Source organism: Pimephales promelas, chromosome 1 (genome assembly GCF_988280905.1).
Source record: "Pimephales promelas chromosome 1, fPimPro1.hap1.1, whole genome shotgun sequence".
Taxonomy (NCBI): domain Eukaryota; kingdom Metazoa; phylum Chordata; class Actinopteri; order Cypriniformes; family Leuciscidae; genus Pimephales; species Pimephales promelas.
The window spans coordinates 6,054,810-6,079,692 of record NC_142769.1 but is presented as its reverse complement, the minus strand read 5'-3'; the positions used below and the strand labels follow the sequence as shown (position 1 = coordinate 6,079,692).

The window sequence follows — 24,883 nt, the reverse complement described above, 5'->3', positions numbered from 1 at the left end:
ACTTTTGCACTACCTTTTGAAGTTGTTTTGAAGAAAAAAAACTCTTCTTTTGGGTTTACAGTGAGCATGTCTTAAACATGCCTTCATTATGCGTCAGGAGAAAACATCCTGTAATTAATTGTTTGTTGGAATTGTTCTCTTTCTCAAGTGTGAGGTGTACAGGCAGGCACATGAAGACAACATTCTTCACGATAGGTAAACAGGCAAATGCTCTCTCTCTCTCTCTTTCTGAGAAATAACTAGGCTCGCTCCACTCCTCCCTCCTGTGTTGTGGAGCATGCTGTGCGCACTCAATGTGCCTGGGGGTGAATGGAGGGCTTTTTGCTGCACGAACATGATCACCCATCTCTGATTATACATCAATACCTTTATCCCTGGGATAATTTATGCACTTACAAAACACAAAGCTTTATCTGAACCAACCACTGGGGAAGGTGGAGGCAAATAATGTGCTATTACTTTCCTGTAAGATTTGTTAAGGGGAGAGAACGAGAGAGAGAGAGAGAGAGAGAGAGAGAAAGGCAGCGTGCAGGGGCCGAAACAATAAGATATTTTCCTGTCAAATTATGATTATGAAATTGAATATGGTTCATTTTTGTATGGGTATTGGAGATTTTGAGATCCAAGATATTCTAGGGAAAAACACTTTGCATACGATGAAGAAACGAGTGGCTGTCGGGCAAATGGAAGCGCTTACCAAAAACAACAGTGAGCGGAGAATCTCCAACTGTATGCATTTTTAATAGGGGAATGTGGATATGTTGAGTGTGGTATTAGTTCAGCGGCTGCGAGTGGGCTGGTGCGAAGCTCATTTGTACTCCCGGCCCCGTTTCTCCGCCAGCCCCCCATGCTGCCTGCTAATTGGCAGGAGACTGGGAGCTTCCTGCTGCGTGTTCGCCACTTTCCCCTCACTCTACCACCCCACCAGCTCTTTTTGCCAGCTTTCCCCTTCGAACTGAGTAATTAACCCACCGCTAATTAACCACTTCTAATTACACGAGGAGCCTGTTTCGTTTGCACTCGCCAAAAGTGATGAGGCGCTTTGGCGGCGCGCGGATGGATTCCCCTTCAGCCGCCTTTGAAACCGCTCCGGATTTCATCGGCCGAATAAATGCCGCTAAAGGCGGCCCGACGTTGCATCACGCGCCTTGTCAGGAAAACATTTTTATGCTCCCTTTGTTTTGCTACATTGATTGCGTTTACAGATCTTACGCTGTTACCCGAGAGCGAAAATTATCACCGAGATTCGGTTTCAGCGCCCAGAACAGAGAACGCTATTGATACCTCGGAATCAATTCGTTTGTGTTCAGGCCAGAGACCAATTAGTAACAGATGAGTTTGCAGATGTTTACTGTTACATTAAGTCACAGAGGAGCACCTACCAAAATAATCTATTAACCAGTGCCAACGTGCAGGTGGAGCGCTCCGGCCTGACGCGCTAATGTCTGTAGCTTTGGGATGAGATGCATGCTGGGAACCGGCATTGGCAATACAGCTGTGTACAGTAGCAGCAAATAGCTGTGCTCTCATCTCTTACCCACAGCCAAGCGGTCCTGATCTCTCTCTCTCTCTCTATCTAGCCACTGCTATTTCTGTTGCGCAGACTGATAGCTTGAACTAAAGATCATTGATTTTACGGGAAGCTGTGTTTACAGCCAGAGTGCCATCGACCTGAGGTGACTTTTTGCCTTCTGATGCAGCAACTCCCCTGAAGTGTTTACATTACACGTCCAGGACAAGGAAGAGAAGGTGGAGCAATTTTTTTCAGTTTACCTTTGCTCACTAATAAAGCTGAAACTGAATTAATGCGGACTGAAAATACACAGTGTGGAGCTTAATTATTATACGAGCCATGAGAAACTTAGTCTTATTATTTTTATTTTATTTTATTCAATTGACATTATTTTTTAATAAATGCCTATATAACAACAAATGCAAGGTTAATTATTTGTGTTTTTCAACCTCTACCCCTTTCTTTCCCCCCTTTCTTAATCGCATCCAAAATAAAAGTTTGTGTTTACATAATACATGTGTGTGTGTATATATACAGTATATATATATATATATGAAAAGTTCAGATGCAAAATCCTCTAAGTGCCATTTCAAATTTTCTTCTAAAATGATTTTTATCAAGCTTGTATATTTAAGTTAAGTAATTTCACTTAAATGGCAATGAAGATTACCTATTAATTGCCATTTAAGTGAAATTACTGAACTTAAATATACAAGCTTGATATAAATGACCATTCTAGAAGAAAATTTCAAATGGCATTTAGAGGCTTTTGTATCTGAACTCTTCATATATATACACAGTATACATGCAAATATATCTTAAATATATACACGCATGTGTGTGTATTTATTTATACAAAATAATTATACACACTACACGTACATATTTGATGTAAACACAAACTTTTATTTTGGATACAATTAATCACGATTAATTGTTGCCCAGCCCTAATTATCATATGATAATATCTTTTATTACTCAGTAATTCACTTTAAATCAACAACTAACAAATAGTATTCATAGCATGTATTATTTATTTATTGAATAGCTATATTTACTTTGATTATAGGAGTAAAGGGCACTGCTGCAGAACCTACTTAATCTACCACATGTCATCCACATATTACCAGAATATTTTGAGAGCGCTGATATTTTTTTTAAACTGAAATTTCTGTAACCTTACAATACATTACAGTGCCTTTACTAAAGAAGAATAGTGTACTTGACAGCTGAACTTAGCATTGAGATTGACAATACAGTAGTGGGGTCGCTAGTTTCCTACATTTCCTATACTTCAAAGACTAAGCCTTCTCACCTAGCTTTAATAAATACATCCCCTTTTGCAAAAAATCAGAGGGCCCTCCCTGCTTTATCAATAGGAACCTTCCCTTCCCATATCTTCCTGTAACTTGCCTAGCATTTATGCCATTGATTTTTCAATAAGCGCCCTAACCCTGTAGTGGCCAGCCTGTATGATGGCTAGATCTGGCTGGAAATGGGAAAATAAAAGCAAGGCCTGCTGCAGACCACAGGGAGGTGATGATGAAGCCTTTTCTTCCACTCATATTATCTGGAAGGATACGTTCTTTATGCATTGAGGGGTGCTGGGTGTGGGGTGTGAGGGTCAGGCCTCACCCCATGGCCGTTCTCAGCTGGGGCCGAGCAGGAGTTAATTCCCCAGGAGAGGGTAGGGAGCACTGGGCCTCCGGAGGCCTGTCCCCTGGGCAGGTGATTGTGCGTGCGTATAATCAGATGGCTCCTTAGCTTTTAATTCCCTTCTTGCTTAGCCAGTAAATCCCACCAAATGAAAGGACCCATAAATAAAAACTTATCTCATTTTCTATCCCCTCTAAATGACAACCAGACCAGGCTTCTAACAGCTTTCTTTATGTACTGTGCTTTTTTTTTTTTTTCATCGTTAAAAACCTGAATAAAAGGGAATGGTTTCTATTCTGCCTAATTTGAGTTGTGCCTCTGAGAAACGCTTAAAGTGATAAATAAAAATTCAGTCATCATTTATTCACACTCAAGTCGTTGCAAACCTGTATGTATTTCTTTCTTTCTTCTGAATACAAAGGAAAATATTTGAAGAACGATTGGAACTTTGGCACCATTGACTTCCATAGTATTTTTTTTTCTACTATGGAAGTCAATGGCCTCCAGCAGAAGAAATAAACTCATTTCATGCATGCAACAACTTGAGGGTGAGTAAATGATGACAGAATTTTAATTTTTGGGTGGAGTATCCCTTTAAAGTCCTGCCTCATGCCTTAATAGAGCAGACTGTTTAATGAAAATGATGCCTTCATGACTGAATGTATAATATATCAAGGGGAAAAAAGATTTTATACATATTTTTATGGTGTGTTTGATTGTGACATTGCATATTTTAGCCAAAGGCTGATGTACAGGGTGAGAAGAAAGCTTAATACTAATATCCTGTTGTATGCGTTGGTTCAAACAGGTGTTGCTTCGGAAGCAAACCTTGAGCGGACAAACTACATTATATCTTCCCGCCCATCTGCGACTGGCAGACTCCAGACAATCCTATTGCACATCAGTAACCAATGCGGGTTATTGAATTAGACCATCTCCGTTTTAAAGGGCAATCCTGTTTTCTGTAAGCAGCAGACGCGCCCAGACGGCTTGGGCCTCCTCCACTCTCTAGCACTGTTTAATTCTTTAAAGGAGGCTATCTCGTTTGCGTTAAATGAAAAGCGCATCATGGCAGATTTTCAGGAATGACCATTTGTGAGTCATAAGCTGTTTATGTTTAACAGTTTAAGTAGTTCTCTACTCCATCTATTACATACAATCCCATAATGCTGCAGCAGGAGCAGCATTGAGTTTATTTGTGAACTCCTCCTGTCAGAATTTAAGCTTATTGTTGTTGATTGACTTGATTCCTTTGTACTGGAATGATGGAGAAGCACTTTAACTTGGCATTAACCATTTACAACTCCATGTTTTAGCCAATAATAACCTCATTATTTAAATTGGACGAAATACACATTATTGTTCTGTTTCAAGTTTAATTATTGTTAAATGGAATTAAACCACTATAATTATCTTGCATATATATGGGCATTGTTTGCAGGCTGTGCATGCACGGGTGGGGGAGGGGTGGGTGATTCTGTGTGTTGGAGTTGAGGGGTGTCGAATTTTCATCAGACATTCATGAAGAGGGAATCAAACATTATCAATCTCCCCAGCCAAACGCTCTCATGTTAATACGTTAGGTGGGGGGGTGGGCCCACAGACACAGTGTCTGATCAGTTCTGAAATTTGCATCCCTAAGTAAATAAGTAAATAAATCAAGTACAGGCAGTGAATGTGCTAATCAGGCAGGACGCGGTGGTTAGCGTGCTGCCGGGAAACTTTGCTCATGTAATATTCAGCAATAGGGGGTGAAAGGGCAGGCCAGAGTTATTGGTTTCAGTCCGGTTGCCCCCTTTAATCAATGCTGCCTGCATCCCTTTATTAAAATTATTAGCTCAGCAGTATCTCTCGCTATCATTTTATCTCCTTTATCGCCTGCTTGAAATTGTGGCGTGCTCATGGCTCTTTCCTTGCTCGGGGCAGCACTACCCTCAGAAAGTTCAGCTCACATTTATTATTTCAGAGGCAGAGGAGTGTTTGAAAGCAGGATAAGCGTGGACGTTATTGGATACTAGATTTATATACTGCATTTGGATTACCTACATTGGCTTAAAAAAATAATATAAACCAATCTTTATTTGTATGTTGTACATGATTTTTGCATCTTTTTCCCATGTTCTATTCATGCAGTGAATTCTGTGTGTGGGATCTCTATAATGGAGGTCCTAAAACAGCGTGGCTAATATATTTTTGTAACCTTCAGTTCTTTCTGTGGGTGTGAGATGGATCATGTGCTGATGGCGGGTTTCACTGTGTCTAATTAGCAGCACAATGGAGCTTTTTATCCATTAAGTTATTCTGTTACTGTGTTTCTCAGACCCAACGTTAATTAAAAAAAAAGAAGAAAAAAATGTATGCAGGATTTAGAACATAGCAGACTCTGGGTGTTGTGTGTAAGGTCTAGATAAAAGATGGTAACTGGCTGATATGACAGGATAAAGCATTTGAGCTGCCTTATTAGTGCTTGTCTGAGGTATTGTTTAACTACCTAATCTAACCTAATGAGCACTCTGTCATTTTCCACCAGTTATATCTCACACTTTTGTTTCCCATCTAATCTACTGTACTGCTCCCCACTTTCGGTCTCTCTATATGTACATTGCTTCACCATTTATCAAGATGCTTCTTATGGCTCTTTCAATGTTCAGCATCGCAGGACTGAAAATGATCTTGCATAGAAACAATGAAAGGAAAACATTTAAAGGTGTCTGTTATGTCCCTTTTTACTTTCTGAGACATTATACGTTTCAAGCAGTGGGTTAATCCGGTCTCTTTTTCTCTTTTCTCATCAGGCCTGGATGCGATGAACGCCTCATGTAGGCATCAGCATGGAAAGCTGTGAGTCTCCCGTGGTTTCTGGGACAGACGATGGGCTTGGCTCCTCCGCCAGCTCCCAGCAGCAGCACCATCCACAACCCTGGAACGATCACCCTAACGCACAGGTCCCACTATTCAACCAGCCCCCTTCCTTGGAGCCCCTGTCTCTCTCTGCATCCCACTCAGCCCAGCTACGTAATCCCAGTACACCCTGCGAAGCTGTGAGAGAGCAGCAGAAGCAAAAACAGGCTCCCAGCGATAACTCCACGACCAGCCGGCTGCACCCCAAAAGAGAGGGCTTAGAGGAGGAGCAGGAGGGAGTAAGCTGTGGAGAGGAGGACGAAGATTTGGAAGACTTGGATGAAATGGAGATTGACAGCTGTTTTCCTAGTCTGCAGCCCTTCCCTGGTGTACCTATGGTGCCAAGTGGAGGGGGTATGCCCATTCTCATGCGGCAACAGCCCTCCCATCGGAGGGGAGCCACAGAGAGTGGGAGCGAAGAAGGAGAGGAAGAGGAGGAAGAGGAGAGTAGTGATGTGGAAAACCTGGCTGGAGAGATAGTATACCAGCCTGATGGCTCTGCCTACATTGTGGAAAGTCTCAGCCAGCTGATCCAAAGCGATGGGAGCATGGAACCAGGCCTGCTCCCCTCAAACTCGCTCCCTAGTGGGGGAAAGACAGGGGAGGCAGCTGGGACCTCTTCGTCAGTGTACCCTCAGATCATCAACACGTTCCACATAGCCTCGTCGTTCGGAAAATGGTTCGGCTCCTCAGACCAAGGTTTCCCCAATACCTCAACCCTGGCAGGCCTCAGTCCTGTCCTGCACAGTTTCCGCGTCTTTGATGTGCGGCACAAAAGCAACAAAGATTACCTGAACAGCGATGGGTCTGCCAAGAAGTCCTGTGTATCCAAAGATGTTCCCAACAACGTGGATTTCTCTAAATTTGATGGCCTGGCCCTTTATGGCAAAGGCAAGCCCATCCTCATGTGTTTCCTCTGCAAGTTGTCTTTTGGCTACGCACGCTCCTTTGTCACTCATGCGGTCCATGACCATCGCATGACCCTGTGTGAGGATGAGCGCAGGCTTTTGGGTGACAAGCACGCATCAGCCATTATACAGGGCATCGGGAAAGACAAAGAGCCACTCGTTAGCTTCCTAGAACCAAAAAATAAGAACTCTCCCCCACCGCCTACCCTGGTATCCATAAATTCAGGCCAGAGCTTCTATGGCACGTTCAGCGGGGTTCATTTAGAAGGAGGCAGCAGTAGTGAGGGAGGTGAGAGCCTCCTCAACAAAGACTCTGACTCGGGTCTCCAGCAACAAGCCCTCCTCACATTGGGGGGCCTTGGCAGCCCCAAACCATCCTCCCTTACGTCAACCCCAGGCCCAGCCAAAGACTCCAATACTCTGTCCAAGCCACAGGGTAGGAGAACAGAGGGGTCTGTGGGGAAAGAGGGGACTCATAGAATGGAGCATGGGGATGCAGAAACCTGTGAAAGAAAGGCTCTCCTTCACAGTGAGGAGATGGCCTCAGAGGAAGAGGATGAACTTCTTTTAGAAGAAGAAGATGAAGAGATAGAGGATGAAGGCACTGTGGTGGCCTGTAGTGGAAGTAGCAGCAGCGGTGGCGGATACGTGGGGGAACCGGCTGTCTCAAACCAAAGCATTTCCAAATCTCCTTTATTAATGCCTAGTAGCGCTCTCCAGCCTTCTGCTTGTCTCTCTGCAGCCAGCCCTGCACTTAGCAGCAAAGCCTCGGCTTCCATGTCATCCTCTTCTGTCAGAGGGTCAGAGGATGGGATGGCTGCAGACGGTGGAGGGAGGACCTCGGAACTCCCTCTGAGCTTTAACTGCCAGGGGTCTACGGCCCCCTCGGCAATGGCGGCAGTCGCCGGCAGAGGGGGTGAGGAGGATGGGGCTGCATGCTCCACTACAAGCACGTCCTCCCCTTTAGCCTCCAATACTGCTGCTGAGGAAAGTGCCAATCGAGATAGTGCCACAGCTCCTGAACCAAATGAATGCTCAGCAGAAGGAGATGAGGACAACGGTGCCCTCCTCCACCACCACCACCACCACCTTCACCACCATCACCACCCACACCCTTCGCCCAATGCCCACACACACCTCCATCACACAGCTGCTTGTGACATGTCAGGACTGAGTGAATGCACCCAGAACCATGGGGCTGGGGGCAGTGGAGGGAGTGGGGTGGAGTGCCCAAAGTGCGATACTGTCCTAGGGTCCTCTCGCTCATTGGGTGGCCATATGACCATGATGCACTCGCGGAATTCGTGCAAGACACTGAAGTGTCCAAAGTGCAACTGGCACTACAAATACCAGCAGACCCTGGAGGCCCACATGAAGGAGAAACACCCTGACTCTGGAGGCTCTTGTATGTACTGCAGCAGTGGGCAAAGTCACCCCCGCCTTGCCCGTGGGGAGAGCTACACTTGTGGCTACAAGCCCTTCCGCTGTGAGGTTTGCAACTATTCCACTACCACCAAAGGCAACCTAAGCATCCATATGCAGTCGGACAAGCATCTTAACAACATGCAGACGTTACAAAATGGAGGAACTATTCCAACCGGTGAACAGGTGTATGGGCACGCGCAAGGTGGGGTGGTACCTGTCTCTTCTGCTACCCAGGCCAGCAGCCATCATCCTAGTCACCACCATCATCCAGCCCAGTCCTCCACCCACATGGCAGGGCCCTGTGGTGCCCCTTCACCTACCAAGCCAAAAAGCAAGCCCACCTGGCGGTGTGAAGTGTGTGACTATGAGACAAATGTAGCACGTAACCTGCGCATCCACATGACAAGTGAGAAACACATGCACAACATGATGCTGCTTCAGCAGAACATGACCCAAATGCAGCATGGCCGGCTTGGTCTAGGGGCCATGCCTTCACCCTCAGAGGCTGAGCTGTACCAATACTACTTGACCCAAAACATGAGCCTGCCACCAGGCCTTAAGATGGAGCCCTCTGGAGCTGATGCCCAGTTCTTGCTTGGTGGTTTTCACCTGGACCCCAACATGGCAGCTCTGGCCCCAGCACTAGGTGAGTTTAATGAGTTACAATTAACACTTTGCAGTTCATGTGTGTTCAATGGGACCTGTGTCTCTGTTTTTAACTATTTATCTTTTTGCGCACAAATAAGAGCCTTATTTCCTTTACACTGGATAAACATTTTCTTTTTCGGTTATATTTCTATTTCATTCCCGCATGTAGAATTTGTAAACTCACTCTTGCTACATTTTTATCTCCACCCATACTAACAAACAGCTACAAACACTTTATTTCCCCAAGCTGACAGCTCTCTGTCTTTGCCTGTTGCCTTCAGGCACACCTTCCCCCTTGTTTAACATGCACTCTGAAACAACTGTTAAAAGGGTGTGTGAGGGAAGCTAAGAGAAAAATATAAAATAAAGAAGAGGCACAAATAAGGCTGCTTTGTATTTGAAGGACAGCAAGTGTCAGTATGCAGAGAGATAGGGGCCACTCAGCCAATAGTGTAGAAAACAAATTGTACGTGGTGGGAAAGAGGTCATTGTGCTTTATGAATGGTTCACTCTTCCGTTTTTAACGTCACTGAGGTGAAATATTTAACCTGTTTTAAAGCATAATGAAAAAGTCAGTCGCAGCATTTTCAGTACAATATGTAGCTTTCTTGAGATAAAGGCATGACACAGACATAATGATACGTCTAATGCCCGAAACAAGAAAAAATGTGTTTGTGTAAAGGCTGACACATTAAAACGTTTATAAAAGAGTAATACAAATATCTTTTTAATATGTTCAAGTTAGTGTATCCTAGCCTTGCTGATTTGAGTTTCCACAACAGACATAAGCACACAGAGAAAAAAAGCAAGTGGGAAAGACAGGCACACACACATTCTTAACACTCAAGCTTCAGTTTATTTTTCGCATCCTCTATGTGTCATTCTATCTGGGTCACTTTCGCTGGGAAATTCCCCCTTTTGCTGCCCCTGTGTTTCTCGTGAAAGATAGTGTGACGAAGTAGACTGGGGCAGAGGGAGTGTTCCTCATGGCCCTGTCCTCTAGGCTCCTAATAAACATCACTGTTTTCATGTAAATACTATACAGCTACCACTGCATGCCGACTCGTCCTTTCCTGCTTTTGTAATTGCAGCTATACTTTACCATAGTAAAAAAAAAAGGGGGAAGTAAAAGGGCCTAGTGAGGTTAATTCAGCAGCATAGGGGAAAATTCGGCATTCCAGCTACAAGCACACAATTTGCACAGACTTGTTTCAAACTGTTGCCAGTTCAAAGACACAAAAGGGAATCGATTGCCATGACTAATAGTTTTTTTGTTCTATTATTTTAAATCTTCCCTCTGCAAGCCATTTGTTTGGTTTTCCAGTGAGGGAATGTTCAATTAACATTTTACATGGAATAAATGACAGGACATACGAAATGACAGAACATTCTGAAATGTTCATTTCATAAACAATCTGGAATGTTCAGTGCACGAAATATTTAGATGTGTGCCTTGAAGTGACAAATTACATCTCTGGACATAAGTTCTTTTTTTTTTTAGTAGAACTTGTAAATCCTTTTAGATTAACGTTAACAGTGTTCTCCTAAACATTTTCCCTCTCTACTCAAACATTGATTTTGATTGACACAAGCAAAATATTCAAAATATTACAAGTTCATTACAAGACTTAAGAGATTATGAATGCTGAACATAACTTACAGATTTAAAGGTGTTTACATGAGAGGTTTATGGAAAGAAATGAAAATGGCTTTCATTGTCAGAGGTCTCTCTGTCCCTGCATTAAAAGCTGAAGGTAATGGTGAAATGAGCTGGCTGCATGCTGCCCCAATAAATAAAAAGAGCTGCTGGAATTCATTTAGTGTAAAGCCATACTGGTTCAGCGGGTGCGCTCAGTCTGGGCAGTGACAGATTGAAGATCAGCGAACTGAGGAAACAGCTTCTATGCATCTCTTGTCTCCAAATCTCAGCCTCTAGCCTCTTCCCCAAGCTGTTCTCAGATGCCGTGTGCTTCTGTTTTTGAATATATCATTTCTTTGGCTCCTATAAAAATACACGAATACATACATTTGCAGACGCTCCGAGCAGGAGGGTTTTTGCATTGATTCCTAAAAGAAAAAGTAATATATACTTTTTGTATTATATTTTTTTTGGGGGGGGGAAATCCTGTAGTTGATTTCCAGTAATGTGTACTGGGAACTCTTTAGATCGCCAATAATGATTGAATAACTTTTATTTTTTGAGCCTCTCCTCACAGCCCCTGGAGTCGATTTAATGGCAGGGATGTGAAAGTGCAGGACTGTGTAAATCCACACCTCCACTCTCTCTTTTCTTACTCCTTCTCTGAGCTCATAGGAAAGAATAATCTTAATTGAATAAAATTATGTAAATAAACACACACACGTACATTATCCTAGAAAGAAAATCCACTTTGACAGGAAAGACAAACTTGACTTTGTTAAAAGGCTACACTATGCACATTTTCCCTATTTCCCAGGATATTCTTGTACCTTGAGGAAGTTTAAATGAGTGGAGAAAATCAACATGCCCAACCCTCACTGTTACCTTGTGACATTTCACTGATCACTTTTTTGTATCTTCTACTTTCAGTTGGAGGGGACATTGCCATGGATGTACGCCTGGGTGGAGGACAGCTGGTCTCAGAGGAACTGATGACTTTGGGTGAAAGCCTATCCCAGACCAGCGACCCCTCCCTCAAACTCTTCCAATGTGCTGTGTGCAACCGCTTCACCACCGACAACCTGGAGATACTGGGCCTGCACATGAGCGCCGAGCGCTCGCTGCCAGAGGAGGAGTGGAGAGCGGTGGTGGGCGACTCACACCAGTGCAAGCTGTGCCACTACACCACGCAGCTCAAGGCCAACTTCCAGCTGCACTGCAAGACTGACAAGCACGTACAGAAGTACCAGCTGGTGGCACACATCAAAGAGGGTGGCAAGGGCAATGAGTGGCGCCTCAAGTGCGTGGCCATTGGCAACCCTGTGCACCTCAAATGTAATGCCTGCGACTACTACACCAACAGCCTGGAAAAACTGAGGATGCACACGGTCAACTCCCGCCATGAGGCCAGCCTCAAACTGTACAAGGTTAGTGACTCTAGTAGTCCTATACTAACTAAGTTTCAAGTCATTTTTCTGTCTATACTGAAAGCAAAAAACTGTGGTTGGAGTTGTACAACACAACAACAAAATGCCTCATAGCTTGTTGTGGGAGGTTAGGACAGAAACTCTGATCAACATGGAAGGCTAGGACACAATGTTCCTCTATCCACAGGTTTTAAACACCTCTAGTCTACTGTACGACTGAATCGACCAGCACTCTCCGTCTCTGCCGTCGACTATGAGTGATGGCCCAGTGCAGTATATTAAGGCCTAATGCGCATGCAATGAAGAGGGGAGAACAGGGGCACTTAGAGGGAGGGAGGAACATGGCAGGTCAGTAGGGTGGGGAGAAGGGCAGCTGATGAAATTGCTGGAAGAGAGGATGAAGAAGTGTGAAGAGACAGAGGTTTGGTGCTAATACCGTTCGGAGTGGGAAGGGCAGAATCGCTCTCGACAGCCGTATTGATTTTCGCCGGACTTGGAGCTTCACCTTCTACACTAATCATTCCATAATAGCCCATGGATGAACACTCTCTGAACAAATGGCCATAAATCTAACCGGCCTGATTCCATTTAGGCACCTATCCTGTGTGTCTAGGAGCCCAGCTCAGGCTGTGTTTAACCTAGACTGGCACGACTGCACGCAGGGACTTCTGTCCTTAATTCTTCCTTTCTTTCTATCTCTGGCTCTCACATTCTCAATTGGATACTGAATCACGTCCCACCCATTTTAGCAGCAAACTTACTTGTTTTACAAACACTTTACCAAGTGTTATACCTTTGGACTTTACCAAGTGTTATACCTTTGGACAGTGAACAAAAAGATCAAAAATGTTATCGAATGAATATAGGGATGTAGGTTGGGACATCATTGCCTATTAACCTTACCAAGCGTACCCTAAAACCATTACCTAAGCCGACACCACCTTAGTGAAGACAATAGTGCAATATACAATACCTAGACTAGGTCCAGTTTACCGTTGACTTCATTGCAAGTTTCCTGTTCCTGAGATACTCTAGCATTGTCAAAATTTGCCCTGGGCTGAGAGACTCTTGGTCAGCTGTTTCCCTGACAAACTAGTTTGTAATGGTAATTAAGGGAAGGCCAAAAAAAACCCGTTTCCTCTGCATCTGGAGATGAAAGCAGACAAGCCAGAGCTGAGACTGACTGCCATACTCAAGCTGGGACAAGCATTGAGCATATTTACAAATACCACAATGATTCAAATATGCAACACAAGACTCCTGACGTGCTTGGCTGACCTGTGGAGGCATTGGTGTAGTCAGGGGCCTCATGTACTGTAGCTCCAAAAAGGATTTGAGACCAAGGGAACCAGGTTGAGTTTTAGCCTCAATGGTAAGAAATAGCAGACACATATCTTATCAAGCCACTGGGAAATTGCAAAATTCACCTCACACGTAGCATAATCAAGCACCAAAATGCTTTAGAAGCTCCATAATATTCCTTCCGCTACTGGTGGAGAGCTAGCGGAGAAGAGACTAGTCCACCTAACTGCAAATGTTCAATACTCTGTGGCAGATTAGAAATGTTTGACACATCCAAGCATGATAATTTGTAAGCTTTAAGCTGCTTAAAATGGTTCCTCAGCCCTAAAAGCCTCACTTATCCGAACAGAGGAAGAGAGAACAGAGTTGACTGACAACAGCATCAGCTTCCGTCAGTGGCGACAGGCCTACCCGCAAACTAAGACATTCACAGTTTGAGTTATAGCTGTATTTCATGACATACAAATGTGATTAGAGGACGATAAGCACATGTTGCTGCTGAGGTCTTGCTGTAGCATTGGTTTCTAACCCCAGAATGTCACAGGCTTAACTTTGCAGTGAATTTATAGCCCTGATAGACATACTGACTGCCTGACATCAACAGTATAATTTGCTAGCTCAGCTAAGCTGACTGTACAAGTAGTAACCTCCCTCCCCCCCAGCACGCGCGCACACACACACACAAAGAAATATGATACAAAATGCTAAAATTTTCGACCTCCTGCTGGGAGAAAATAAATTATCAAGTCAGCATAAACAGGCCCTAAGATGTGGTAGATCCTTGGGACACTTTGCCCAAATCAAACTGGTTTGCATTAAACAGGCCCTTTGTGTGCACAGCTCCGTAAATTGGAGCCTGTAATTACTGGAATTAAAAAGGAAGGTTTAAACTGAAGGCTAAGCTGGATGGGATAATTTGAGAGTCTGTGGTATGCGGCACATATTAGGGCTTTCTAAAAATACACCTTCCCCCACCACCCCACGGATTGGAATGTTCCGAAAGCCTTTGGAAGGCTTGGGAGAATTGTCTTAACCGCATGGACCACTGCACAGCAGGGGTGATGCTTCCCGACTTTGGTGTCTGTGGTACTGGTCATAGTTCCACTCCGGTTTCAGACACACCCATCAGTCTTGCACTCATCTCAGATGAACTTTTACCTTCCACTGTTCCCTCCAAGTTCCCGCTCGCTGGCTGCTTTGTAGTGGGGAGAATGATGTCATGATGGTCACCCATAAGCATTTGCAGATGGGCCATCCTAGTGCCGCACGATTAATCGCAATCGCGATGTCAAGCCCGTGCGATTATTTGACGCAAAATGATGCGATTTTATGAAACAAATATATGCGTGTGTACATGACAACCCATTCTCTCTGAGAGCTGTTGACAATGTTCACACGCTCTCACGCCACACGAAAAAAAAATCGCGAAATTAAGAGCACACTGACACCGACGGACTAGACAGAGTAGGTTACTTTTGATATGAAACAAATCATCAGCTCTCAGATTCTGTCAATTTTATTACGAAATTCAAACGATAGCATTTTGGCGCTTGTATATGTGACGTGACGGAGGGTGGTCGTGAACCGAACATCTCGAACAGGCTGCGTCCGAAATCGCATTCTATGTGAGTAGGTACTGTATTTAAATAAGAACGTACTTCGCGACCGTTAAAAAAGTACGTTCTATATAGTATGAATGAGTCCGGACGTACTACATGCGCCATGTTGTTGTCGCGTGACGTTGTCGTGCGAAAATTTAAAGAGCTCAGTCCAGTGACTGGACCATCTTCACGCTGTTTTTAGTTTTGCTTACTCTTTTCATCTGCGTTTTTATGTCGTCCGAGCTGACAATCAAGAGGAGGCGTCGGTCAGCTGCTCGCAGATCACGCCTTTGGCGGAATTTCTCAAATAACATATAATATATTATACCTCATAAAACACATAAGAACCCCTATGAATAATGACAGATGTTGATTTTTGGCTAGGAAAAAGCCATTTATTTGCCTGTGATACTACCATCGATAAATAAAAATGAACAAATCAATAGAGATACGCATTTGTGTCTGTGTTTATCTCCTAACGTTACTGCCGCGTCTCTTTCAAATATAACGACAACAACTCCTCTCCCATTACATCATGGGATAGTAAAGTGTCCATCGTACGCGCACTTGAGAATCTCGCCGGAAGTAGTAGGTCATCTGAATACTTTTCGCCTCATGTTTTTCGAAATCTATGATTTCGGACATACTACTCTGCTCGCGCACTGTTTTTCGCATACTATATAGTAGGGAAGTATTCGATTTCGGACGCAGCTTTACTCTTTACCAGTGAATATAGGTGTGTTGAAAGATACAGTACAACTTACCGAAATGTTTATGCCTCATAATTATCGATTAATCAGTGGTTTTTAGCTGGAGAACAATAGGCTATGTCACACAACGTTACATTTATCTAAGGAAAGCCATTTGATAGCATGTTAGTTGGCTAGAGAAATTATATATAGAAAGGCGTATTTTGCTAAATATGTGCACTATGTTAAATATTTATTCTATTTTTACTTATATTATTAAAATATTGTAACGTTGTTATTATAGCCTTGTAAAAACAAAATTATATTTCATTTGAGTTGTTATTTTTAATCTTTAATTATAATACCAGCTGACAGGGCTCTCTGTATGTTTACAGCATTAGGTGAGGTTTTTTTTTTTTCTTGAGAAAATTAACATACAACTACTGTATCTAATATTTATCCAAATCAATAGATATTGAATCAAGATCGCAATCAAAATACAAGATTAAACAATAATAAAAACAGTAGCCTACCAGTCATTTTACCATGTAAACATTGTAACATATTGTCACTAAACTTAACAAAATTCTGTTTAGTGACCTAATGTTTTGACAATCACAATACACATCCCGCTTAAATGTCCGTTTGTCTGGACCGATTGTTCAACATATCTTATTTTCATGAGCATACAAATGTTCTTATTCGTTGTTCTATTTATTTTATACTATTATGACAATGCAAAGATGTCATTATTTAAATTTGTAAAAAAATAAATAAAATACACTGCGTTGAGAAATACACAATTCAGCATTGCCACTAATCTGTGTGTGCAATTGCCTTGAGAATGAAGCAAGTTGACACATTAAACCATTTATTATATCGCATTCACATTATTGACCTCAATAATCGCAATATGACATTTTCCCCAAATCACGCAGCCCTAGGCCATACAACTATACCCAGGTCATGACAAAGCGGTGGAACTTGCAATTTGCAAAATCAGAGATGGTTGCCACACATAGTTAACCTATGTATATTAAAGTGAATTTGAAATCAAAAGACCCTAATTGCTTTCTCAGTATACATTCCAGACTTCATTGTGCACATTTGATCTGTGGACATTATTCCAATTATTCCAATTAATCTTTCATCAAAATGCCTCTGAAGTTACCGATCCCTCTTATTTTTCAGTCCGACACCTCCAACCATCTGTCATAGAGCCACTTTTCATCCCTGTTAGTTACATTTTGTGCTCATTTGACGTGATGTTTCACTTAGAAATACAGTACATCGTTACAGATTTTAAGGGTACATACATATCCTCCATGATTACTCATGTCTCGTCCTTCAATTTTCTCTAGCAGCACTTTTATATACACAAGCATACACCACTACCTTGAAGTGTAGAGGACACATTCACTCGATATTTGAGATCTTGTTCGTGCTGAGCAAGCATGTCTCAGGTGCTGGGCTGCACTCATGTCAGTCTTGAGTTGGAGACTCGGTTCTCCGCTCCAGACAGGATGGAGAGAGGCAGGTCTTCCAGGCAAAGAGGAGGAGCTTCAGGCTGGCTACCTTCCTTGTCTCAGGGGCCGGTACAATCTGGGGTAATTGAGATTGATTGGATGTTATTTTTCCTCTTGCAAATGTAGTCCATTAGCTTGGCACATGCATAATCAGTTTAGAGCACAGTTAACTGAATGTAATCATGTTCTTCGGTGTCTGCTCGCACAAAATCCACTCCAGATGCCGCTTGGCCGTGGAAAGAGAGGAAGAAAGTGCCGTCACTATCACACGGGGAATCTTTACCCAAGAAAGGCCTCATAACATTCACCCCCGCACCACCAGCACCAGTGTGCTGGTCTCGCTCCATTAAACACACAAACTATACAAACTGTGTGCTCCACACATTTACACACTCCCTGTACATGCACAGAAATACACACACACATTCTGTCATCTGTTCACTATAGCCCAAAACTCCTATTAACAGAACTCTGTAGCACATGTTGATGTGTGTCAGCTATGCTAACAGCGCTTTGACTGCGCTCCAAGCACGGCCTAGTATCCAGCACAAAACGTCCGGATTGTGGACTCTCTCTACATATTTTTCCCTTCAGTGCAATGCAACCGGATCAGCTGGGGCGTGAGGAAGGAAAATGTCTATGCTCTGGAGAAAACACAGTAATGCGTCGAAGGGGGATTAGCGTAGTAGCTATACCGAAAGGTATTACTGTGCTTCTCAGATATCGTTCTACCCTTTAAAACTGAATCCTGATCAATACGGCCTACCATCTCCATTAATGAGTATTATTTATATCATGACTTATCCTCATCAGAGTAACTTACTCCAATCATCAAAAACAAGTAGACTGAGAATGCCCTGGCTCCAGCAAGATTGTGTTTGTTTTTTATTATCAAATAAAAGTGCAGAGTAATTCCGAGTTAAAGTCGCAAGGGAGCATTTTACCACTATTGGTACGGCCCGTGGTTATATCTTTCATCTGTGGACAGTGAAGCTTAACCTCTATGCCAGAGCGCCACACCCAAACTCCATAAGTCCCTCCAGACATCAGTTAGAGATGAGACGGAGTGAACGATGATGGGGGGAGCAGGTCTGAGAGCGATAGAGAGAGAGCGAGGCGCTCGTTTAGATGGAGATACTCGGCTAATTATCATGGCTGGCCTGTGATTGTTCAGTAATAGTGCTCAGTGGGGAAAAAAGGTTTGCTGCTGTTCCAGGAAGGGCTGAGCTTTGATTTACCGGTAGTACCACGCTAATAAAGCGCCCATTCCATATCCACAGAGCTTCTACCGAGACATACGGACTCCCTCCAGTCAGTCCTCCTCACGTCTTTAAGCCCAGGTTTATAATTAGGAGACTCTTTTAAATTTGTATAGATCATATTTATGTCTATCATAAGATCTCAATGATGTAGATCCATGTCTGCCGAACTCTGCCAAACAGAGGCTAAGCTCCCTTTAAGACAAAAGGCGGAGGGCTTTTCTCCAGAAGAGGAGTCGAGTTTTGCTGAGAGAGCTGTCCGTTAGCGTGGGAGGAGCGTTATGCTGTGTGACATTGGTTTGTAGAGTAGTGGGCTGGCTTAAAGCTGTGTCTGGAAGTCTGCAGGAATTTCACAACTCCTTCAGCCCCCACCTCAGAAAAGCCAGGCGCTGACCCGTTGCACAGCTGCAGCTGATGATTATGCATGCATCTGCACCTATAAGTGTAATTCAACGGAGGAACCAGAAGCCAAACAGATACACATGGTAGGCCATACACAGCTTTCATATGTTGTCCTAAAAGTTTGGAGAGAGGGACGGGCATATATACGGATTGCGAGAGAGCGTATCTCATATTATTGTGTGGTGATAGCTGTTTGTTTTGATTTCTGCCCCCCACCCCCGCCTCTCTCTTTTTAGGCAGCCAGACAAGAGCAACTAAGCAATGCTTCTGCCACTGCTGAAGAAAGCTGTTGATCCTATTATCTGCTGCCTGATCAGCACAAACAGGGGATTGGAGTCTGATGAGGGACAGGGGTGTACACATGGATCAGAGAGTATCCCTTACGAAAAAAAAGTATATTTCAAGTTCATTTTATGTAGTATACTTAAGTAATGTTCAAGTATATTTTAAGTATACATTAGGTAGTAAGTATACTAATGACACTATGTACTAGTAGTAAACTTGAAAGTGTACTATTTTAATACCGCTTGGGACTAAATTGGCCCACTTTTAGTACATAAAAGTATACGTTTAAGTGTACTATAAGTGTAACAGTAAGTGCACAACTAGTTCATAATTATGTATCTCATGTGTACTGCAAGTACATTTATGGGTATACTAGTAGTTTACTTTTTTACTGTAATACTTATACAAGTATACTTTGAATAGTTAATTATACTTTTAAGTATTTCTTTATCAAAAGATTGAGTACAAGAACAGGACAAATATACTTGCTTTTCTCTCAGTATAAGTCAAGTACACTTAAGTGTAATTTGAAGTATATTTCTGAGAAGTACATATAGTAGCCTATACTTCTGAGAAGTACAGGAAAAATAAACTGAAAGTATACTTTCTTATTTTTAGTTTAAAAGAAGTATACTAATGGCACACTTGAATAAACGTCTTTTTCGTAAGGGATGTTACACCACAGTAGGAAGACGCAAGCTTGTGGTAGTTTGTAAGGATTGTGTGGGCATAGGCAGGAATTTAAACAAACCCTAATCATTTGAAACTTTGCCATGTAACTACTACTGCAACGTTTTAGCCACAGACAATTAAACCACAAATTGTATGGCTTGTTGAGTAGAGGTATCCTATACTTTTCTAAACGATCAGAATTAGTTGTTTTCTGGCGAACAATAGCATTAAGAAACCACCCAGAACACCTGGGTGCGTTTCCACCGCAGGAACTTTCCCCAGGAACTAGGAACTTTGAGGTGGTACTTGGTGTTTTTACGCCGCAGAAACCAGGGTCAAAGGCCCCGTCCACATTACTGAGTTTTCGTTTAAAAACGGAGACCTTATGCTACGTTTGCACGTCCCGTCCAGACTAAAACGGAAAAAACGAAGACCTAAAATGGACAAGTTTAGAAACGCTGCTACTCCGTTTTGCCTTTTGAATCTCCAGAGGGCGTTTTAGAGAAGACGGGACCAAATGGAGGAATTTAGAAACGATGACGCAGAGGCTGACGCTCGGCTTCGTATCCTTATCGTATCGTCAGCCACTGTTTACACCGGCACGCGCAAGTGTTGGTGAATGGTCACAGATCTGCATTTTCAATCGTTTTAATGTGAACGGAGATCGATTCAATACGCAGATAAAACACTGGTGTGGACGGAGATTGTATTTGTTTTAATTCTCCATTTTTAAATGAAAACGCAGTAGTGTGGACGGGGCCTAATTGAAGTTCCGGGTAAAAATTTCCCCCCCAGAAAGTCCCAGCTGGCGAGGTTGTACTTATTCAGAGTTGTGCGGGTGGGACTTGTGCGCTGAACATGCTGGGGTGCGTTTCCTGAAAGCATCGTTAGCCAAGTATGGTCGCAAGTTCCGTCGTTTTCCAATAGAGTTCAATGGAAATTGCGACCATAGTTGGCTAACGATGCTTTCGGGAAACGCACCCCAGATTGGTTGAGCTTCTTGGTTCTTACCAATCTTGTTCTTTCTGCCCGACGGCGCGCGTTTGTCCCATCCATCTCACGGTCAATGTCCGCTATAGCTGATAACAAACGTTGTCTACTTTTATATCTAGCATTACGAGCTTTCTGAATACGCTTTAGTATTAGTACTCGTCTCTTTTCTGTCGTGTTGTTAACAACCTCGTTAGTAAACCAATAGATCGCACACAAAAGCAGCATAGCTTGAATCTCCTCCATTCTTGAAACTCAAAACACACTCAAAACTCAAAACAAACGCGCAGACTGGAAGTAGCAGTCGCGAGCAGTTCAACGTCACCAGGCTAATTTACATAATCCTCCCGGTACATTAGTCCACGGTGTAAACGCAGTAAGCAACCCGTCTGGGGCAAAATAAAAAAGTTCCTGGGACAAATAATTCCTGGTAATTGCGGTGGAATCACGGCTTTAGAAGCTAAAAACACATCTTTGTTGTTATTGTGGTTTATTCCCTCCTTCGCCTTATATTTGTGACTAACTCCGTTTACGCTTCAACCGCCTGCATGTGTCTCGCTATTTCCTCTTGCACATCTTTCTCGACTCTTTGTCTCCCTTAAATCTAATAAACAAGGCAGATACCCATTGTGCACAAAACAAACCAGCATGGGTCACAAGCTGGTGGGTGGTCCCTCTCCGCTGCTCTCATCTTAAGGTTAAATAGCTTTAATCCAACCAGCCTGGAAAGCTAAATATTTCTTCAGCCAAATCCTCCTTGTTTTCTCTCGATGTTTGCAACCTTTCCTTCTGTAATGCTCTTTTTAGTACGCATCTTATAAAACACTTTAAACAATGGAATAGGATAAACAATGGAAGTTGCTGTAAAGTTCTAACAAATAAAGTTCTTTAAAGGTAGTCACTCGCACCACCACGCTAAGTAATCTATTTCAAATTGATGAGAGGAGTTATCTTGAGTGCAATTATGCTGTCGAGCATTAAACATGTTCAAGACTGACCTGACTCCTTTTTTATGTAGTTATTTGACATTTAGTAGATGCTGTGAAGCTATTTAAAAGTTCACTTACTACAGCCACAATCCCCCTGGAGTTAAGTGGCTTCCTCAAGGGCACAATGTTGATAGGTCTCTGCAGTTCTTGCATTCATGGATTACACCCCCGGGTTTGAACCTCTTGACTTTTACATTCTCAGTTCCCAGCCCAGATTTATTTGGCAAATTTGCCTGTTTATAACATGCCTTAATCAATTTTTTTATCTCAGTAGTGCCAGCCTCAGTCTTGTACAATATATCATACAGTAGTTTTATAGTTTATATTGCAACCTCAGCCCACATCCCTCCGATCAGAAGCTCCTTAACCCTTCCCTCTCTGATGTAATGAGATTTCACGTTTGCTCAGTCTTCGAAAATACTCTTTATTAGCCTAATTTGATCAGCCTCATGTATGTTTTTTGGTCAAATGTCTTGAATGGCTTAGTACCTGGATGGGCAAGGTCGAACCTTCTTACAGAAAGTGACCAAAGTAGCAAGTTGGCAGGTATGTTTTCTTTGATGCAGACTTTGGGTGAGCCTTAGGAAGTAAGAGAAAGTGTTGGGGAGAAAGACAGTGGGTGGTAAAGAGAGCAACAGGCAGGCTTACTGGTTCACCAGCATCAATACATCAGTGACTTAGCAACCAGATTAATGGCCTGTGAGTGACCCAGGCCGCAAGGCTCCTCTCGGTGCTTAGTGGAAGGCAGAGCGCTGGAAAACACACTGTGTTTAGCTTTGGGCTGCTGAAGAGAGTCTTGGGAGAAATAAATCCACACATGAAATGAGGCTTTGGACCTCACTGTTTTTCACTCACCCCTCATCACAGACAATGTCTCTCTTCTGAATATTCACAATGAAGTTCTGCAGAAATGAGGATATCCACATCCTTCCAATGCTAGACAAGTTGGAGTGTTTACATGTGTGAGATCAAGGTCCATTCTACAGCGAGATAGTTCGGTGTGGAACAGGTTTAGATCCTGCTGAAACCACCGCTTAGAATTTTCAGGCTGGTTTAGGCTGGTTTATGACATATATGGCGCTTTTCCACTACACAGTACCAGCTCGACTCGGCTTGGCTCGCCTTTGTTTGGTTTTCCACTGTGTAAAAGTTGTACCTTTTTTTTGTACCACCTCCGGCGAGGTTTTGAGCAAGCTAAGGCGATACTAAAATGTGACGTGAAAACAATGCCGACTGCTGATTGGTCAGAGAGGATCATCACCATTCACTGCGTCATCATTACACACGCCAGATGGAGTATCCAGAATAACCCCGCCATGTTTAAATAGTTTGGCCAGAGATAGTTTCTAAACTTACTACTATTATTATGGCAACTCGGAAGAATACGCCGTGGTCAAACGAGGAGGTGCAGACTTGACTTTGTTTGGTTGCCGAAGGGAGGATGGGGCAACGAGGAACTAAAGGCGTCACTATGACGACCGGGTACCATTTGTGTCGGTACTGTCTGCAATGGAAAACAGAGCAAAAAGCGAGCCGAGTCAAGTCGAGCTGGTACTGGTAATGGAAAATCGCCATTAGGTTCTGGTCCAGTTTGTGCCAACAAAGTGTAACAGTTGATGTTGGTCAGTCAGCATGCTGGTTTATGCTTGTAAGATACTGGTTCAGGTGGTAGCTATGCTGTTCAATTGGTTGTGAAATTGGTTTACCAAGAGAACCTTCTGGTTGAGCTAGTTAAGAATCCACAACATAGCCAACTCTCAGACATGAGTTAAGCCTTGTTTATGTCTAAAACTGCAGCCCAGGGTAAAAAAAAAAGAAAAAGATTTAAGCCTGACTTCGCCCCACTGTGATGGACATTCATTGAGGCGTCTTATGCATGGCCTAATTGCCGTGCACTGGAGTCCAAGGTTAGGACTGGGAGCTATAAATCTATCAGTGTTATGAGGGCAATGTTCTCACCAGATGCAGACTACAGATTTTCATCCCTTTGTAATTAAGCAGTTGAGCCTGAGGTGTCATATGGTTTTTATTGGGGTCTCTAGAAAAAAAAATCATTTCACACCTTGTTTTCTCATCATGTGCTTTTATGCATGTAAAAAGTAGGTAAACCAAGAAAAGTGAAATAAGGGGTAAAGGTAATATGTGGAGATGATGGTTTGTTGCATTAAGTCATCAGCATCAGAAAGGGACTTCTTTCTTTCTTTCTTTTTTTTTTCTCACTCTGTGTTCTAATGAAAAGAGGTTAGTGGGTAGACAGAGAATGTGAGGGCCAGAAACAGAGTGGTCAAGGAGCAGCAGTACATTTCTCAAGGTCAAACTTTCATTGCAAGTTTACAACCCTTGCATTCTCTGCTTTCAAACTCTAGTCGCCCATACAGGACTCCTAGTGTTTAAAGTGCACGGTCACAGATATGTATCCCGACATTCTCTTTGAGGCTTTCTCTTTATGAAGCCCCTCCCACTGATGAGGTGAATTCTGAGGTCAGCCTCTCAGAGGTGCCTTATTTTACTAGCTGCAGCTGCTGAAAGTAGGGGAAACACTTTTGTACTGTTGTTAAGTGGTTTCACACATTTGTGTATCATGAAGCATTTTTCAAACAGCAGTGCTGATTTATGAAGTGGAGATCTTGGCGTTGTGGGCGCAGAGATGGAACACAGAGACAGCGGAGCACACCCGCCACATTCCTCCACCCACTCCCCACAGGATCAAGCGAACTCTCTCTCTCTCTCTCTCTCTCTTTCTTCATCCCCACAGCGTCACCACATTCAATCAACCCCAGGCCTAAAATTAGGCTGCCGCAGACTTGATCGTTCGTTTGAGCGGGTTATGTCTGTCACTGTAAAAGAATTTCCTTAATTTATACTCGTTAGGTTGAAATGGTCTTGTTCTGCTAATTTGAACCAGAAAGCCTGTCTTTGCTACTGAATAAACGAGGTCTCAGGGAGACGTTATATTTTTGCCACTAGAGAAGATTACTAGATCTTGGTATGCAAATGATTATTCAAATTATTGTTATATTAAATTAAGCGCCGAGAGAAGAGAGGGAGTGC

General features: G+C 43.1%; 1 protein-coding gene across 7 annotated transcripts in view; it reads left to right on the top strand.

Moving 5' to 3' along the window:
* Positions 1-24,883, top strand: part of zfhx3b (zinc finger homeobox 3b) — a 280,084-nt gene that overhangs the window by 159,174 nt on the left and 96,027 nt on the right. For all 7 annotated transcript variants that reach the window (XM_089119634.1, XM_039669717.2, XM_089119798.1 and 4 more), the window contains 2 exons: positions 5,965-9,049; positions 11,621-12,117. In XM_089119634.1, coding sequence (XP_088975760.1) covers positions 6,001-9,049; positions 11,621-12,117 — 3,546 coding nt within the window. In that variant the 5' untranslated portion in view covers positions 5,965-6,000. The remainder of the gene's footprint in view (positions 1-5,964; positions 9,050-11,620; positions 12,118-24,883) is intronic.